At 40.2% G+C, this 18321-nt stretch overlaps 1 protein-coding gene across 7 annotated transcripts in view; it reads left to right on the top strand.

Moving 5' to 3' along the window:
* Cacnb2 (calcium voltage-gated channel auxiliary subunit beta 2) overlaps positions 1–18321 on the top strand; it is a 388029-nt gene that overhangs the window by 125084 nt on the left and 244624 nt on the right. The window contains exon 1 of one of the 7 annotated variants that reach the window (XM_029473859.2): positions 1553–2176. The exons of 5 other annotated variants lie outside the window; for them this stretch is intronic. In XM_029473859.2, coding sequence (XP_029329719.1) covers positions 2129–2176 — 48 coding nt within the window. In that variant the 5' untranslated portion in view covers positions 1553–2128. Of the gene's footprint in view, positions 1–1552; positions 2177–18321 lie in introns of those variants that run through there. One more of the 7 variants, XM_021156794.3, reaches the window with a different exon arrangement.

Raw genomic sequence — 18321 nt, 5'->3', positions numbered from 1 at the left:
CTTTCTCTCTCCCTCTTCCTCTCTCTCTCTCTCTCTCTCTCTCTCTCTCTCATAGTTGGGGGAAGGGCAAGAAAATGATCAAATTATACAAAAAATTTATTTGAAAACCTAGACTTTGTGTTTATTAGATTACTATATTTCTTATTAAAGTTTCTGCAAAATTATCAAATTGAAATCCTGTGTACTAGGAATGTATCCTGTATAGTCCAAAAAATGTCAACCTTCTTTAGAAGACTCAATTCAAAAGTTAATTCCCGGTTTAATTTAGAAATGTCTCTGACTTAATCAAAGCTCTACGTCAGTGGTTCTCAACCTGTGACCCCTTCGAGGGTGGGGGGTGATGTAAAACTACCCTTTCACAGAGGTTGTATATCAGATATCCAGCCTAACAGATATTTAAACTATGATTCATAACAGTAGCAAAATTACAATTATGAAGTAACAACTAAATGATTTTATGGTTCAGAGTTACCACAGCATGAGAAGGGCTGTTTTAAAGGATGGCAGGGTTAGAACGGTTGAGACCCACCTTTTTATATAGTCATATTTTTCCCTTCGATACTTCAAAATCTGTAGTATGCAATAAAGCCATAGAATTTGAAGGCTATGTTAAATCCAGGCTATTAATTATGCTACTGCTGTATTACCAAGCACTAAGGGTCTCAGTTCTTCTGCCAGTCATATAAGAAGTCTGAATTAAAGCAGAGACACCTTCCAGTTCTCAGTCATGTCTAAGATGAATAACAGCAACACAGGGGCCAGTTAACCAGACTCTAAAGAAAACATGAACAAAGGATTGGGAGTTAGTCTAATTTTCCACAGGCCTAAGGAGCACAATGGTTGTTGATCTTAGACTCTGTTGTGAAGTTAATTAATGTACCTTTGAAAGTAATATGGAGTGACTTGGGTGTGGGAGCAAACTTGGGTCAATATGTGTGGTGTACTAAAAGGTTATATATGAATCATTGCTTATTAGAATGGTTGATATCATCCAAATTAATAGCTAAATCCCCAATGCTTTAATGATTCATCTTTCATGGTGTGGCATGTACGAGGCCTCAGATAAAGAGAGTAAAGATCTGCTCTCTGCCAGAAAGCTGTGTCCTTGGGGGAAAGGGATAAAGGATAGTTTACATGGAGTATTGACCTATAAGCACTCAGACTTGTGGAGCATTTGGCTTATTGTGTTAAAATCATAGATGATATAATATTTAACCAATTAATTAGGTCTGACTCTGATCACATTTGCCTGCCAGAACTGTGCTTATTTAACATGCTTCAATGTAGAAAATGAATCTTTGGCAAGCAGAAAGAAAAACTGTGGAGCCGCAGTGGCTGAGTGAGTCCTAAGGCTACTCCAACAATCTTCCTTAAAATTCCTGTGAAATACATACTGCAGGACAAAGCATCTCACAGTGTAGAGGGTGGCTCTGGAGTCCTAAGAATCCACAGTGAATTAAAGTCTAGACTCACTCATTTGTCAGTGGAAGGGGAGGAGGGAGAAAGAGCAAATCAGATATGCCCACAATGTTACCGAGGTACCAGTGAATCAAGGATGCTCTCGCCAGGCTGTGCGTAGTGAGGAGGGCGATGTAACAGCCAAACAGCGGCAGGAGCAGCGTTGTTCTCAGAAACAGTCACATAAACAGCAGCCAGGGTAGGCCTCCTTCTGAAGCGGCAGACTGCAGCCTGATGAAATGCAAGGCTCTGAGGTTTGAAAAATCTCTGGGGTTGAGCATGGCTACTGTAAAAGCCTTGATCAGAAACCCTGATGATTTGAACAGGCAAAACTCCACGTTAGCAATAGCTTCTTCAGGAAGAGAAATGCTACCTTTTCTAGATTTTCTAGATTTCTAGATTTCTGCTAGTAGGCAGCCCCCTGAAAGAAGATCTCAAATTACCTGTAAGAAAAAAATTTTAAAGGCAGTCAGAGAGAACAAAGTTTTGGCATGCCTGCAAAAACAGCAGTGTGTAAAACCTACCTAGAAACAGCAGCTAAGTGTTGATTTGCCCATGACTCTTACCTGGGAGTGGAAGGTGGGAAGAAATGGACAGTGGCCGTGACGAGAAGCTGAGGCACGGTGCCGCTTGGTGAAGCCACGCTCTGACTGCGTTCTGCCACCTCTTCATGCAGTGCTGCGGGCTGGTACATCGCCGGCGAGTACGGGTGTCCTATGTAAGTTTCTATTGCTGTACAGTTGTAGCTGGGAGCTGAAAATGTAACTTGTGTCCGTCTGGTTCGTGCTGCTGCTTTTGGGTGCTTTTAATCCCTGTGCTGAACCAAACAGAAAATCAATCATTTGTGCCATGAGTTGTCAAGGCACCTCAGGGCTACAGTACGCTGAGGTCTTTCTGGAGATGTTTCTGAGTGTTTATCTTTTGTTCTTGGTTACTTTAATGAGGTTGGAAATAACTTGTAGAGGAACTGGTTTGATGTGTGTATATGTGTGTGTGCGGGGGGGGGGGGGGTAATCTATTGTCTCAGATATCAGTATCAGTTCAAACCAGTTGATATACTCTTTTGCTTGGAGTTTTCATATTTGAATCCTGGCATGAGAAAGGAAATTATTTTCTAGAAATGAATTGCTATGGAGTTTGTCAAATTACAGACAGCCACGGTAGCTAATGGGAAATCCTGTTTTGAAGAGCTTCAGAAAAAATAATAGTAGATGATAATCATTTGATGGATGACACAGCTGTTGCAATAACGCCAGCCTTTTCAACGGCTTTCTCATCCCCTGTTTCCCTGGAACAGCCCTTATTTTGTGGACCTGCTGGGATTTTTTGCAAAATGGCTGTCTGAGTATTAAATTCTAAAAGGCAGGCTCTTACAGATACTGAAGTAGCACTGTTGGAGAAGGTTGGATGTTAATTGAAATACACTGCACTGCTATGCAAGCAGAAAGGCTCGGAGGAAGCCCTGGCTTTATTTTCATACGCCGCCGCCGTCTGTGTACAGTCGCTTTATTTTCAGGGAAGGCTGTGAAAGAGAGCAGGCGATTTATGCAGGCTGGCCAGACTGCAGTGCTGAATGGCTTAACACTGCCTTGAGATTCCTGGATGCAAAACAAATGGAAAATTGACAATGAACACTAATCAATTCTTAAGGGTGTCACTAAGGAAATCTGTGACCTTGGGAATTTGGCCAGTAGATGAGATTCATCTGAGACCTCAGGACAAACAAGGTCAAAACTGCTACGTTATCAAGCATAAAGTTGAAGATCGGGGCTAGGAGGGACAACAGGATCATTGCATTCCTATAAGATTTGGCAAGGTCTCCCATTATTAAGTAAATAGATAAGAGATCTAAAAGCTCCCTAAATTGAACCGGCTTTAAAATTGTTAGGTACTCTGTGCTGTTTGTGTTTTGAATGCAACAGCTGACAGACAGGTCAGGAGTAAATGTAGTTGTGGAGTAGCCAGCCAAGATTTTTTTAAGGATGACATCTGCAGAGATGGATGGATTTTCCCATAGGAAAATTAATTGATTTTTAAATAAGATTTGGAAACAGGTGCCACAAACTTTTTTAGTGTGTAAAACTGCCTAAAAATGAAAATCGTAAAATATTGTCAAGTTAAAAATGCCTATTTTTCATGAATTAATGAGGACTCTGACTTCTGTGGCTTTATGTCTTTCTGTTTGTCTTCTCTATTGGGAATTAGAAGAAATCTATTCCATTTGCCTAGTTTGTCAGGGGTTTCTGAAATATACTCTCAAGTCTATGATTTATATTTGGCTTGTTTCTGCCCCTTGTAAATACACATGTAAATACATAAAAAGAACAGACACTACAATCTGTTTTTGTTATTTTGGTTTCATTTGTTTGTTTGGAGTCATGAATAAAAAGTATGACACTTGTTTCTTTATAATTATCAAACTTTTTACCCTGTACTTTGAGTAAGGACCCATAAAATTATATAGCATATGTATGTTTTAAAGACATTGGAAACCCATATACCTTGGTCTGGTGTATGAATTTTTTAGAATATTTTGTGGCTATCATGCCAGTATTAAATTCAAGCATTTACATATGCATATAAATTAGATATCTATTATATATAATTATATATATGTGTGTGTGTGTGTAAAACACTGTAAATTAAAAACATGTAAATAAAATGACATATGTGTGCAGTTACCCATTGCATGACTACATTTCACCCAGTGACAGATTGCATGTGTCATAGAGGTCTAGGCAGATTAGGATGCATGGTGATTTACACATCTTTGTTTGTATTGGTATACCCTATGGCATTTGTACTGCTACAGGATTGATTGGGGATGTGTCCTCAGATAGGATATCCATTGTTAAGTTGGGTGTGTGTGTGAGTGTGAGTGTATGTGTGTGTCTTTCCTCAATCTTCTGGGAGTTTTTCTTTCTCTTTTTTAACCATTTTCTTTTTAGGATGACAGCTTTGTTAAAGGTTCCTCCCACTCTAACCTTGTCTTTTAGAAAGAACAGTAACATTATGTGGGCAGCAAAGAAAGTTTTATACACGTGCCACCATCCTTCATTTCTAGCATTTTACCTTTCATAGCCGCTAATTTTATTTAGCTCTCTTTCCTCTCCTGTTCAACATTGGCTTGATATACCCAGAACCTGTGCTGTGAGCAATGACTGCCGTCTATGGGATAGAAGCCATGTTTTTCTCTATAAGACTCAGTACATAAGTCTCTAATTTGACATTATCATTTATTTTGGGAGCTTAGTCTTCATTATTTTGTTTCTACCGAACAGTAATTTTTTTGATCTGACTTCTACCTTACAGGCAATTCCCATATTTATCTAAATTGCCTTGCTGATTTATTAAATGATATGAAAAGCTGTCAATGGAATACCTTATTAATTCAAACATAGAGAGCTCTAATGTGAACTTGGAAAGCACTGACATTTGCATCCTTTTTAAGAAGGGCTCAGTTGCCATTCTAAGTGTTATTTGGGGTTCAGGTGGCTTTCCATGATCATAAGTTCCATATTTATGGATTTCACAGCAGGATCAAAAGTCTTTGAAAGAGGGTACGTCTGTGTTGAACATGCACAGTTCTTTGGTCATTCTTCTACAGTCCAGCATAATAACTACCAACATTGTATTGTATTGCTACATGCTGATCATCTAGATGTGATTTAAGTGTGTAAGAAAATGGACACAGGTTATATTCAAGTTTCATCCCATTTTATATACAGGACAAACTTCTATCAATATTGATACCCACAGGTGCTGTGGATACTAGGTAAAGGTTATACAGATTGAATGTACCTTGTTGGAAATGCTTAGGAGTAGACGTTTTTTATATTCTTAAGTTTTTTAGCTTTTCGAACATTTTCATACATTTTTTCCTGAATAAACATCCTTAATCTGAAATTCTGAAATGCTTCAAAATCTAGATTCAAAATAAAGAGACGGGTAATGGGCAAATCAAACACATAAGAGAGCTGATGGTAAAATTTCAAGTTGCTTAGGTTGAGGAATGTGGCCAGCACTCAAGTCAAGAGACCATGCACCAGGGTTAGAGAGATGGCTCAGCAGTTAAGAATGTGTACTGCACTTCCCGAAGACCCGAGTTTGGTTCTCAGCACCCAGGTCAGGCAGGTCAAAACCACCTGCATCTCCAGCTCCAGGAATCTGATGGTCTTCTGGTCTCTTCAGGCATCTGCACTCACAGGTGCATATAAGCACACACATGAAGGTTTGTTTGTTTGTTTGTTTGTTTGCTTTAAAGAAACCACTCATTGTCAATACCTCTAATATGCCTTTTGTTCACTATTGCCCACTCCACTAGTGGACCCATTCACTTGACTTTGGCACTATGGTCCATTTTTTCCTATATCAGAATCTTATACAAATGAACTCATATAGAATAATTCTTCCTCTCATCTACCTGTGTTACTTGTCCTTCGTTTATAAGACAGATCTCTGTGGTTATAGTTCTATTCTTATTATTGTGGCTCTATAGTAATCCATTGTGGGCTAAACCATGATTTCACTAGTCAGTTTGCTGTTGGTAAGCATGTGGGTAGCTTCCAATTTGAATTATGGTAAACAACAGTTTTAAACAATTGTGATACGTTAATGTTTGTTCTCTTGGATTTCTCTCTCTTTTTTGTATTTTTTTATTGGATACTTTATGTATTTACATTTCAAATATTGTCCCCTTTCCAGGTTTCCCCTCCTAAACCCCCCTTTCTCATCTCCCTCCTCCTGCTTCTATGAGAATGCTCCCTCTCCCACCTACCCACTCCTACCTCACAGCCTTGGCATTCCCAAGGGGAATCAGGCCTTCACAGGACCAAGGGCTTCTCCTATTAATGCCAGACAATGCCATCCTCTACTACATATGAGGCTGGAGCCATGGTTCCCTCCATGTGTACTCATTGGTTGGTGGTCTAGTCCCTGGGAGCTCTGGGGGATTCTGGTTGGTTGGTATTGTTGTTCTTCAAATGGGGTTGCAAACCCCTTCAGCTACTTAAGTCCTTTCTCTAACTCCTCCATTGGGGACCCCGTGCTAAGACCAATGGTTGGTTGCAAGCATCCATCTCTGTAGTTGTCAGGCTCTGGCAGAGCCTCTCAGGAGACAGCTATAACAGGCCCTGTCAGCAAGCACTTCTTGGCATCTGCAATACTATCTGGGTTTGGGTTTGTATATGTGATGCTTCCCCAGGTGGGGCAGTCTCTGGATGTCCTTTCCTTCAGTCTCTGCTCCACACTTTGTCCCCATATTTTCTTTAGCCAGGAGTCTTTCTGGGTTAAGAATTTGGAGATGAGTGGGTGGCCCATCCTCCAACCAGGGACCTCTGGATATGGTCTCTTCTCCCTCCCCTTTGTTGGACATTTCAGATAATCTCATCCCTGTTGGGTCCTGGGGGCCTCTTGGTTTCCTGGTATCTGGAACTTTCTGGTGGCTACTCCCAGTTCCCCATCCCTCAAAGATTCAAATCAGAGGTTAGAGTATATCTATCTTCATCTTCAGTAGGTACTGGTAAACAGCTTTCCAAAACATTCAGCCAATGCATACTCCTCCTAATTGGCAGGACTCTATAGGAATTGGCCAGTTTATAAGTGAAAGTATCCTCTGAAGGCTTTCCTTTGCATTTCTTAAGTGACAAATAAAGTCAAGGCTTTGAGCATTTGGCTATCCTTTGTGCAGTACTTGTTGAAGTCTCTGGCTTCTTTTCTTTTAGATTATCTGTCTTTTGAGGCAATTTTGGGAGTAAAAGAACTGATAAAGAAAGCGCCAACTGATGATTAGCATATAACACCAGTGGCTATAAAGAAAATTCCTTAGACTGTGGAGTTAGACTTGGCACAATCTGGGATTTTGATGAGATCATTTATTTACAATGTCATACCAGAGAGTTCTCTTTTCTTTTGAGCCTGATAGTTGTCCTATATAATAAGAACCACTGTAGAACATTGAATATTTGGAATGTAATAAAACAATTCGTCAGCACCTCTGCACCAAACACTATTTAGTTGATTTTAAAAATCTTGCAACCCTAAGAGAGGACCTAGGAGGCATAACTATAAGAGAGTAGCTGTGAATGCAGTGAAGACAGTAGTGGGTGATTGTTCTTGATTTGGTTGCAGCCTATGAATATTGGTTATTGCTAATAATCTCAAAAAGCCTTGCTAAAGGAGGGGGCAAACTCATCCATACATTATGAATCTCTGGATAGGTGATATTTTTGTTGGGCTCTATTAATTCCTTTTTTTTTTTGGAGTATTTAGCTGAGATCATGTGTCACTTTGGTGCACTTAGTAAGACTTAGTCACTCAGATCTTCATCTACAATTAATGTGCTTGCCCCACGCACAGTCTTTTAGAGTTAACAGTTTTTGCCTACTGTTCATGTCATGTTCGAGAATGGATAACGAAAACATGGACTATCCTCACACATGTAGCTGTACTCAGCTGTAAAGGAAAATGAAGTTCACAGGAAATGGACGGCTCTGGAAGGCCCAGACTCAGGACAAAATCTGCATGCTCTCCCATAGGCCACTCATAACTTTTCATGTTTGTATGTGTAAGAATAAGGCTGTGTGAGAGTGAATATAGACTACAGAACTGAGTAGGAGACCAAGAGAGGAGAAAGAGAGGGGTTTGAGGTTGGTGGGGATGCCTGAGACAAGAAACAAAGGTTAATCAGGGACCAAGAAACGGACAGAAGGGAAAGCAATGGGGGGAGAAAGGAAAACACAAAAAAGCCAATTGTGTTTGGAAAGTTCTTAGTATGTTCATAAGAATTTGTAAGATAACTTCAAAGTTAGGCAAGACAAAGAATTACCATGTCTCAGGAAAGAAGCCAACATGGTGAGCTGCATTGCTGAAGGGCTCAGGATCTGGTGGTCAGCTGAGCAGAGATTCAGAGTGAGATGAGTCATTCACTATGGGCGTGGTTTTCTTCATCTTGCTTGGAAGGTGTTCCTATGTTTAAATAATTGGATTATCATTAAATTTAATTAACATGAAATTTTTATAATGCTCTGGAGCATAAAAATCAATGCCAATTGAACTTGAGAAGGGCTGGTTAGCAAAGACTGTAGGTCACATCCAGATTTGAATTATTCACTCAAGACTCATGGTTTTCTCCAGATGGGATGAATATAGGGTGTTCCTAAGGTGTTCTTAAGAATGGTATATGACTTTTAAGACCCACGTTTTAAATCAAGATACCACCAAGCTGTATGACTTCAGTTCAGTACCCAGAACCCACATGGTGGAAGGGGAGAACCAATTCTACACATTGTTCTCTGACCTCCATACAAGCACTGAGACACACGTCCCACACACACATAGCACACACACACACACACACACACACACACACATATACATATATGTGTGTGTGTATGTATATATGTATTTGTATGTATAGTAATAAAGTAATAAAGATTTAAGTCACATTTATATATCAGAGATTGCTGACTTTCTAGATTTGAGACGAGTTGTAATAACTCTCTCTCTATTAAAATCTTTTATTTTTAGCCTTCATATTTTAATTTTTAATATTACACGTATTTATTTGCATGTGGGGGAATATGCACACACAAGGACACTCATATGAATGTCAGTAGACAATTTTCAGGAATTGGTTCTCTCCTTCCCCCATGTGGGCCCTGAGAATAACTCATCTTGTCTGGATTAGCAGTAGGCACCTTTACCCACTTGACCATTATGGCGTTTCAGTTTTTAAAGTTAGCACAATATCCTACTTTTCTATTTGCTAATTCATGTCCATCTTCCTTGGTCATGAGATGATCCTTACAAAAGTCTTTGCCTACCTAGGAGCAACACATCTCAGCCTCAGAAGTACAAAACCTGAGCAGTTACATGCTGTTCCATACAAGTAGCATTGAAGGATTTGAGTTTTCAGAGCTTTGAATTTTACTTTAATTATTAGCTTCTCTCTAACAATGTTCTATTACTAAAGAAGGACATAGGTGGACATTTCATAACCATTTCATTTCATAAATATTAAGGGATTCAGATGGGGAAAAGAAATTAATCAACAGCTAGCCATTTGAAGATGACAGCACAAGCTTGCTGAAGAATTTCCTGGGAACTGGAACTTCTAGTTGCTTTAACTCCTCCTCAGCAAGTCCTGGGTCACTTTCCACTTTTCGTTTTCCTGGGAGAAGCAGGTCCATACATTAATGACAACTGACTCTAGAGTAGAGCAGGGATCTAGATCTTGTACACTGAAAAGGTTCTGGGAGACTTGCTCTATCACTGTGGGACACAAACTCCTTTACATGCAATAGGGACTACTAAGAGGGTGGTACATAATAGTTTCCTGTGATTGTTATGCAGGCCAAAGAATGATGAAAAGAATTGTTCGTCTTTACTCCAGTAGGAAATGTTTCTTTCTCCTAGCCATCTGTGCAAGGAATACTTTCACCCGTGCTGAATAAAGTCCACCTGTTTGGGAACTATGTTTACTGCTGAAAAGGGAGGGGGCTTTGTAAAGTTTGTAGACTGGTGCATAACTCCCTGAGTCATATTTATCTATACATTCATGAAACAATGACCATGTTCATAATCTTCTCTCTGAGTGTCTCTGTTAACATTTAGATAAAGTAGACCTCTAATCTCTGTCCTCTACATGTGGGGTAGAGATATGGGTGTTTATGAAACACCAATGTGTGTTTAGTTGAACTGAATCTGACAGTTGGAGAGGCTGAGCATTTCCTGCAGTGGAGAACACCACAGTGGCTCTAAAGATTTTACAGAAGCTAGATTTGACATGTAGGCATTCCAGACGCTAAAGCTATTTCATGTGAAAATCAAGATTCCAGACCATGTTTATAATATAACAACATTTTCCCTAAAAGTAATTCTGTTGCTATTGGCATCTACATGAGAGGAGTTCTCAAAGTCTATGCTCATGTGTGGGCAGCTCACAGAAATGGGTAAAGAGACAGAGGAGATCTTACTTTTTAAAGGATCAAACATTTGATGAGTAAGTTTTATTTTGTGTTAAATGACTTTATTCCTCACCTTTTTCCAGAAAGCCTTATCAAATGTGAATTTGTAGGATTGGAGATGTTGCTCAAGGATAGAATGCTTTTCTAGGAGACATAAGGCCCTGAGTTCAATTTCTAGTCATACACACACGTGCGAGTGTGTATGTGTGTGTGTGTGTGTGTGTATACATACATATACATACATATTATGTATATACATATATATATATATACAGATATATGTGTGTATATATATATATATATATATATATATACAGATATATGTATATATATATATCACATACTGGTGGTGTGTATATTTTAGATATTCATTGTATAAAATTGTATGTATCTTATATATTTAATGCTCATTTTTAACTAAGATATATGTACTAATGTATCAGAAAACAGTTAACTTGAACTGTATTAGGTGATAAACTGGCTTGAGAAATTGGCATGTATGTATATTCAGAATACCCTGGAGGACACAGCTTGGCTGGCTCTTGGGGTTAGTCCTTCATTGGGTGTTATAGACAAGTGTTCCTCTGTGTTGTATAGTCATATGCTTTCTTTTGCATGTTAAGACAGTTATTTTGTGCCCTGATGTGGTATGCTGTCATCATGTTTTCCTCTCTCCGATTTCCATTTTCACCTTCACCTCATTGGCAGGTTAATTGGCACCAGTGAATTCGTGCTTCTCTCTGATCCAGATTCATGGTCATTGTCTCTGTCCTTTTCCCAAAGAGAGTTCATCCAGGCAGAGCATAGCTCTGGGCTCTGTCTTCAATTCTTAAACAGCTCCAGTTACTTCACTCCCAGAAGACCACAGCCAAGTCCTGACTAGTCTTCCCATCTTTCTCTTCATTCTTCTTCAATATGTTCCCAACAGTACTAGGGCTACACAGGTAAATTTCCTCCACTCAAACCCCTCAGATAGATCTCATTCTCTAAAAATTTCAGTGCAGTCCCAGCAACACACATCAGGACCCTTAGTGATCAAGCCTTTGTGAGCTTCCTTTTCTTTTTCTTTTTCTTTTTCTTTTTCTTTTTCTTTTTCTTTTTTTTTAGCTTCTAGTTTTTTTATTAGATATTTTCTTCATTTACATTTCAAATGCTATCCTGAAAGTCCCCTATACCCTCCCCCCTGCCCTGCTCCCCAATGCACATACTCCTGCTTACAGGCCCTGGCATTCCTCTATACTGGGGCATGGGATCTTTGCAAGACCAAGACCCTCTCCCTCCATTGTTGGCTGACTAGGCCATCCTCTGCTACATATCTCTGAGCATCTTCACAATCTCAAGCCCCAGTGACATTGATTATTATGCGCAATCCCAAGGCCTAGGGCTCTTTTAACCTCAGACCAACCTCAGAGTAGCCTTGTTGCTCTTACTCCTAAAGGCAGCTGCTGTATTCATCATATTGGCCCTTTATCTGCTCCTCTCTGACTGCCACACTTTCTCTGTGCCTCCTTCATTGCTGTGTCCTGTGGCCCAGCAAAGAGCTCAGTTCTGGACACGGTCTCCGTAGACATAAGAGTAAATGTAAAACTAACACCAGGGAGATACTAGCAAATTCTTTTTTTTTCTACTGCCACCCTCTGTTTTATATATCTATGTAATATAAAGTGTTCATTGTATCCATGTGCAGAATTCATCAAAGACTTGTATGTGTAAACACACAAGAGCTTTGTTGCAGTATCCAGTTCTTGTGAAGATGTATGAAGTAGAAAACATTTGTTGCTGAAGTTTTAAATTGTCTCATCAGTTTACTCTGTTGATCTCTTTTTCTCCTACTTATGGAATATTTCATTTAAAGGATTAAATGAAAAGAACCAGATTCCTCCCCAATTATAAAAAGCCCTTCAAGTACAGACAAGATCTCACTTCTGATTGATAAAAGCAAACTAAAAGCCCAACTAACTTTATTTTAAAATTGTTTATAAAGTAGGAAAATATGCTCTCTAAAAAACATTTTGAATTATCATTAGGCATAACCATTTAAAAATAAAAGCATGAAGACTGGAGAGACTGCTCAATATGTAAGGGTACTTGCTGTGCATCCATGAGGACCTGAGACTGAAACCCCAGTAACCACACAAAACTATGCTTGGCTACAGATATCTATACCCACAACTTTGAGGAAAAGGACAGAAACAGAAGGATGCCAAGAGCTCGCTGGTTAGCCATCCCTAAAACAGCAACCTGCTGGTTTAGGGAGAGACCCTGTTTAAAGGCCCCAAGGTGGAGGACAATGGAGGAATGACTCAGTCCTGTTCTGACCTCTGCGCAGGCACACTTGGGTGTGTGCACTCACCCACTCACAGACAAACCCCATGCACACACCACCCACAAATATGTTGATAAATACACCACTGGGTTTCTTATGTGAACCCTTGAGGCAATGGTTTAATAGCTACATGTATTCAAAGGCATCCCTGGCATCTTTATCATGAATAAAGCCAGTGGCTCCATATTTAGGAGCTGTGACATTCATCACCAGCCCCCTCCCTTCCAAGTCTCCACTCAGGCAGGTAGCTGTCTTTTGTGTGGATTTGCAGCCTTCAGTCACAGGGTGACCTTTCTGCTGAATAGAACTGCTTCCCAGGATGCCTGTGTTCCATGTCTTTCTTGCTATTCCATTGAGAGAGCAGCCACTTCTCTTCTGTGAACCATCAGAAGCAGCACCCTTCTGTGGTGACTGTCCTTTGTTCTTCCTGGCACTTTGGTATGTATGTGGCCCTTCTCCTCCCCAGGACCAAAGGAATAAAGGATTTATGTAATCTCAGACTTCTAAACAACAAACCCCAGTAAGAGAGCAGGGCAGAGCAGCTCAAGAAGGCTCCCAAACTGCATTCCATGGCTTGCCTTTTCCCTTCTTTGTTTTTCTCCCGTCCCTTTTTATCTTGTCTTTCTTCCCTCCCTTCCTTTTTCTTTTTCTCTCTCCTCCTTTTTCTCTTTAGTAGTAGTGTCACAGCAAGTCCATGAAACTTCACCTAAATCCCCATGGCATTCCCTGTGGTCCATTCATTATCCATTTTTATCCCCCTCCCTCCCTTGGTGACAATAGACAAGAAACACAGTGATTGTTGTTTGCAGAAATGGATCTCAATCTCTTTCCTACACCGGTGAGTGATGTACAGTCTGACTAGATATGCAGACTTCTTAGTGACTGTCAAGTGTCCACATTAAGGAACACACAATAGGCAGGCTCGAGAAAGGGGTATCTAATAAAGAATCCTATGACTGGGTAGAGATATAATGGTAGAATGGTAGCCATGTATCAGGCCCTTGCCTGGGTTCAAAGCACAGCCTCAAAGAAGTCCTCTTCTTCATCACCACCACCTCCACCACCATCATCATCATCATCAGGCAGCCAAATAACATGGTATCCTCTTCAGTCTTCTACAAGTTGCATGCTTCGGTATTTGTAGCAGCCCTCTAGAGCATTACAAAGGCTGGATATTATACGGTTTCCTCGTGAGTGGTAGAAACAACCCTTTCTGCTATAACTAACATAAAATCCACTGGCAGCTTGTAGGAATGTTTTTGGTAAATTCCTCAACACATTGAAAATCCTATAGATTCTTGTCAGTAATTAAATAAGTGAACTGCAGCCCACAAACTATCAGGGGAATGAAGCCTATTCATTTGTTTTAAATAATCTGCCCCTGTGTGTGTGTGTGTGTGTGTGTGTGTGTGTGTGTGTGCTTCTGTTGTGTATGTACATATTCACATGCCTATGGAGGAGAGAGAACAACATGAGATGTCATTCTTCAGAAACTGTCTACTTTGGACTTTCACTAGAGTAGAGCTCACTGAGTAAAGCAGGCTGGCTATCCAGCAAGCACCAGATGCTTTGCACCTGTCTCTGCCTCCCCAGTTCTGAGAAAGCAAGCACAACACATCCATCCAGCTTCCCTTCATGGGGTCTCTGAGGCGCACACCCAGGTCCTCCTGCTTACGAAGCAAGTGCTTTACTGACTTAGCATCTTCTCAGCCCTGACTGAGGTATTGTGATGTACACTATTAATTGAGGTCCATTAGCCAAATGGACAAGTCTGAAAGTCAGGTTCAAGGAGACTCTAAGCATCTGAAGGCAGAAACTATATCTGAGTTTCTGGAGTCCTTCCTCTGTGGGCAGTCATCTTACTTCAGGCCAATTTGTATACAGTTATTCAAAGTTCAGATTTCCGAGAAAGGGAGGAGAGATCAGCGTGGCCCAGCTCTATCTTCTTTGGCCTAAGCGGAAGAGCCATTTGAGTGACACCCCCACCAGCCCTTCATACAGTGGAGGACAATGGTCTCTCAAAGGAAAACCCAAGTGTACTCTGTGGAATGGAGAAAGCGTCATCTGTGTGAATACACACTACAGAGATTCGTCACACAGATATAGAATGCAATGACCTCCTGCTTTTAAGCCAAACTGATTTTCTGTGTGGATTAGTTACCTTTAAGATTGCTGGGATAAAATATACTGACAAAAGTAACTCAGAGAAGGAAGAGTGTGACTCCAAATTCAAGATGCAAGCCATCATAGTGGCATATCCAAAGCAACAGGGGCAAGCTTGAAGCAGCTGGTCACTACACAGTCGCACTCAAGAAGTAGGGAGTGCCAAAAGACCAGCCTCAACTTGGAGAAGGATTCCTGAGGGACTTGAGAGGGGTGTCGGGGAGCAGCAAAACAAATGACTAGGAGTCAAATCATGGATCCCAGGTGACGGCTTATATTCTGATCAGGACAGCTTTCCAGATTGATTTCTGTGCTCTGCACTCTTGAGATAGCTCTTGGAATAGCTCATTTCTTGCATAACATAACAATTCAGTCTTTACTCCATTTCCTTTTGATTATCCTATGAATCAGCATCCCATGACCCCATCTCCTTGATTATTGAAAAGAGACAGCAAACACAAGCACAGGCAGGAATATAGCTGAGTGGAACCCTACTCTGAAATTACCATCCTGATCATGTCTGGACCTAAATTAGCTCTGTCTCAGGTTGATCTTGAACTCAGGAACCCACCTGCCTTTGTAGGCATTAACAAAAAAATCTTAGCTTGGTGGGATCTTGCCTTCAGATCACCACTCCTTAAGTGTCTTTATCTTCTTCTTTAGTATCTTTCTGACAAACTGGCTCATAGTGCAGTTGCCTCTGTTCCTTTAGATCTGTGAAGCTCCTCATACAATTCTTATTGCATCCTTATATTTTACATAGTTGAAAGATCATCTATTTTTTGAACTCATGTTTTCAGTGTTCTTTCCCGTAGCCTTAAGGGCTGTCCTTTAGCTCGCAGTGTTCTACCATTTTGCTGAGAAATAGACATTCCCTGGCTTCCTAGACTTGCGCTGTCTCTGATTTTCGTGGAGTCATTAACCTTGGCAGAGAGGATATTCCTCAAAGGAGGAACCTGAAAATATGTCCAGTATTATACAAATAAACCTTTCACACATAGCAACTTTTGACACTCATGTAGGCCCTACTGGCTCTGATCCAGGGGCAGGACCCATGTCATACTGTCCCTTACATATGACCAAGCAGGACTTAGCAGGAACAAAGAGAGACAGATGCCTACATTCAGGCCCTCTCCCCCTTTTTCCACAGTCTTGGATCCCAGCCTAGGTAGTGGTGCCACCCAGAATGGGCAGGGCTTCCCACCTCAATTAATTGTCACAATAGTCTTGACCAGTGTTCCCAGATGCCAATCTCCCAGGTGATTCTAGATCTTAGGAAGTTGATAGTTGGGATTAAGCAACACACTGTGGTCAGGGTTTAGATGAGAAGCTTTCACAGAGTCCTCACGGGCAGTGCTGATTGGTCTGTATTCTCGATTTACTTAAATGAGTATCAAGGAATAAGGAGGTAAGAACAATGGGGTTTGTAAGGAATTCAAAACTGCATGTGCAGTGGGATTTATACCTGATAAATACAGGATAAAGACTCAAGAAACATTTTAATTGAATTTATTAATTTATGATGACAATGAAGAGTTCATTCACGTATTCTGAAGGTGTATATCAGATTGAATTACAAAGTTGAATGGGATTTAAACTTTATAGAATTAGCCCAGAAATACTTAAAAGTGTATATTGATAAGAGGCCAAACAAACATTTGTTATTGGTCCATATATACAAGTCTGATTGCAGGAACCATGGAGTGAGTGGACACAGATGGGAAAAGTCCAGAATAAACATTGAAACTCTAATAGCTCATTTCTAAAATGTCAAATTAACTTTCAACTGTAAAGAAATAATAGATGGTAAAAAACAAATGGGATGTCTTTTGTAGGTGCCAATGGGCAGACAAAGCTGATGGCAAATTTCAATAGATCAATATTAATTTTACCTCAAATTTACTGACTTGCACAATTCTTAAAAATGTTATTTGTACTATGTTAATGGGGAGTATGGATGTGTACTGATTACGTGTGGGTGTACATGCATGTGTGGAGGTCAGAGGTCTGTGTCCAACATCTCCCTCTATTGTTCTCCATCTTGTTTTTGTTTGTTTTGCCTTCACGTTATTTGTTTTGGGAGAGGAACACATCCCACAGCATGTATATGGACATTAGCAGACATCTCAGCTTAGTTAGTTCTCTCCTTCTACCATATGGATCTCAGGCTGAACTCTGGCTGTCAAGCTTGGTAGCACTCACCTTCACTGGGTAAATAGTAACCTCAGAATTCCCACTTTTATTATTGTTGTTGTTGTTGATAGGACCTCACTACGTAGCACTTACTAATCTTAAACTCACAGAAAGTGGACTGCCTCTGCCTCCCAATTAATAGGATCAAAAATATAGCATGTCCAGCTTTTACCTAATATTTTGGTACAGGGTCTCACCCTGAACCTGGGGCTCACCAACATGGCAAGACTAGTTGTCTCTCAAGCTCTAGGCATAGCTCTTCCTGTCTCCCCAGAAATAGAATTAATAGATGCACAGCTCTGCGGCCAGCTTTTAGGTGGGCACTAAGACTCAAACTCAGGTCCCTGTGCTTATATGATGAACACTTCACAGAGAGCCATCTCCCTAGTCCCTACCCAGTTACTTTGATGGAAATTAATTTCAGTCTTAGAAAAAGAAAGCAGGTAAAATAGAAAGGAATATGAATGTTTTCATGTTTTTCATATATCTGACAACACTTCTCAGCACCCATGTTACTCTAAGAGTTACTGAAAATTAATTAGATAATGACGTTAAATTATTACATTTATTTAGTTGGGGGAGGGGGAAGGGGGAGAGGGAGCATGTCTGTGCCAAGCCATGTGTGTGGGATCTGAGGACAACTTGCTTGAGTACGTTGTATTTTTTTACCATATGAATCCCAGGGGTCAAACTCAGGTATTCAGGCTTATAGCAAGCAGCTCAAGTCACTGAGCTATCTTGCAGTCCCTTCAATGGTGATTTAATAATATTAAAAAAAAATCCATCCACAACTAGCTTTTTTATCACTGCAGATCAGATCTGATAAAGCAATAATACAGATTAAAAACCTAGACAATATTATATTATGTTAACTCTAAGTACTGTTGGCCTATGGAATTTTGTTTGGTTGAAGACAGAATTTTGTTTGGTTGAAGACAGCTATATACAAGGTCAGAACTTCCCAGTGTCGTGACTTTCCTTCAGAGTAACATATATACTGAAAAAGAAACCCTTGTTTTATTTTGTTCGTCTGATACAGTACACACTGCCACCTTACCAAAAGTCATATAATTTTCTTTTTTCTTTTACAGACTCTAAGTCATTCCCTGCAAAGCAATCAATCTAATAAAATCTCCATCTCTGATTATAATCTGCTCGTTATCATTTGAGAACATCAGAACTTTCGTTTCTGTACCCAAACAGCAGTGATTTTGA

The sequence above is a fragment of the Mus caroli genome, unplaced genomic scaffold, assembly GCF_978045245.1.
Source record: "Mus caroli unplaced genomic scaffold, Mus_caroli_1 scaffold_2, whole genome shotgun sequence".
Lineage (NCBI taxonomy): Eukaryota > Metazoa > Chordata > Mammalia > Rodentia > Muridae > Mus > Mus caroli.
Note: the sequence above shows the minus strand (reverse complement) of the source record. Positions and strands in the feature narration are given on the sequence as shown.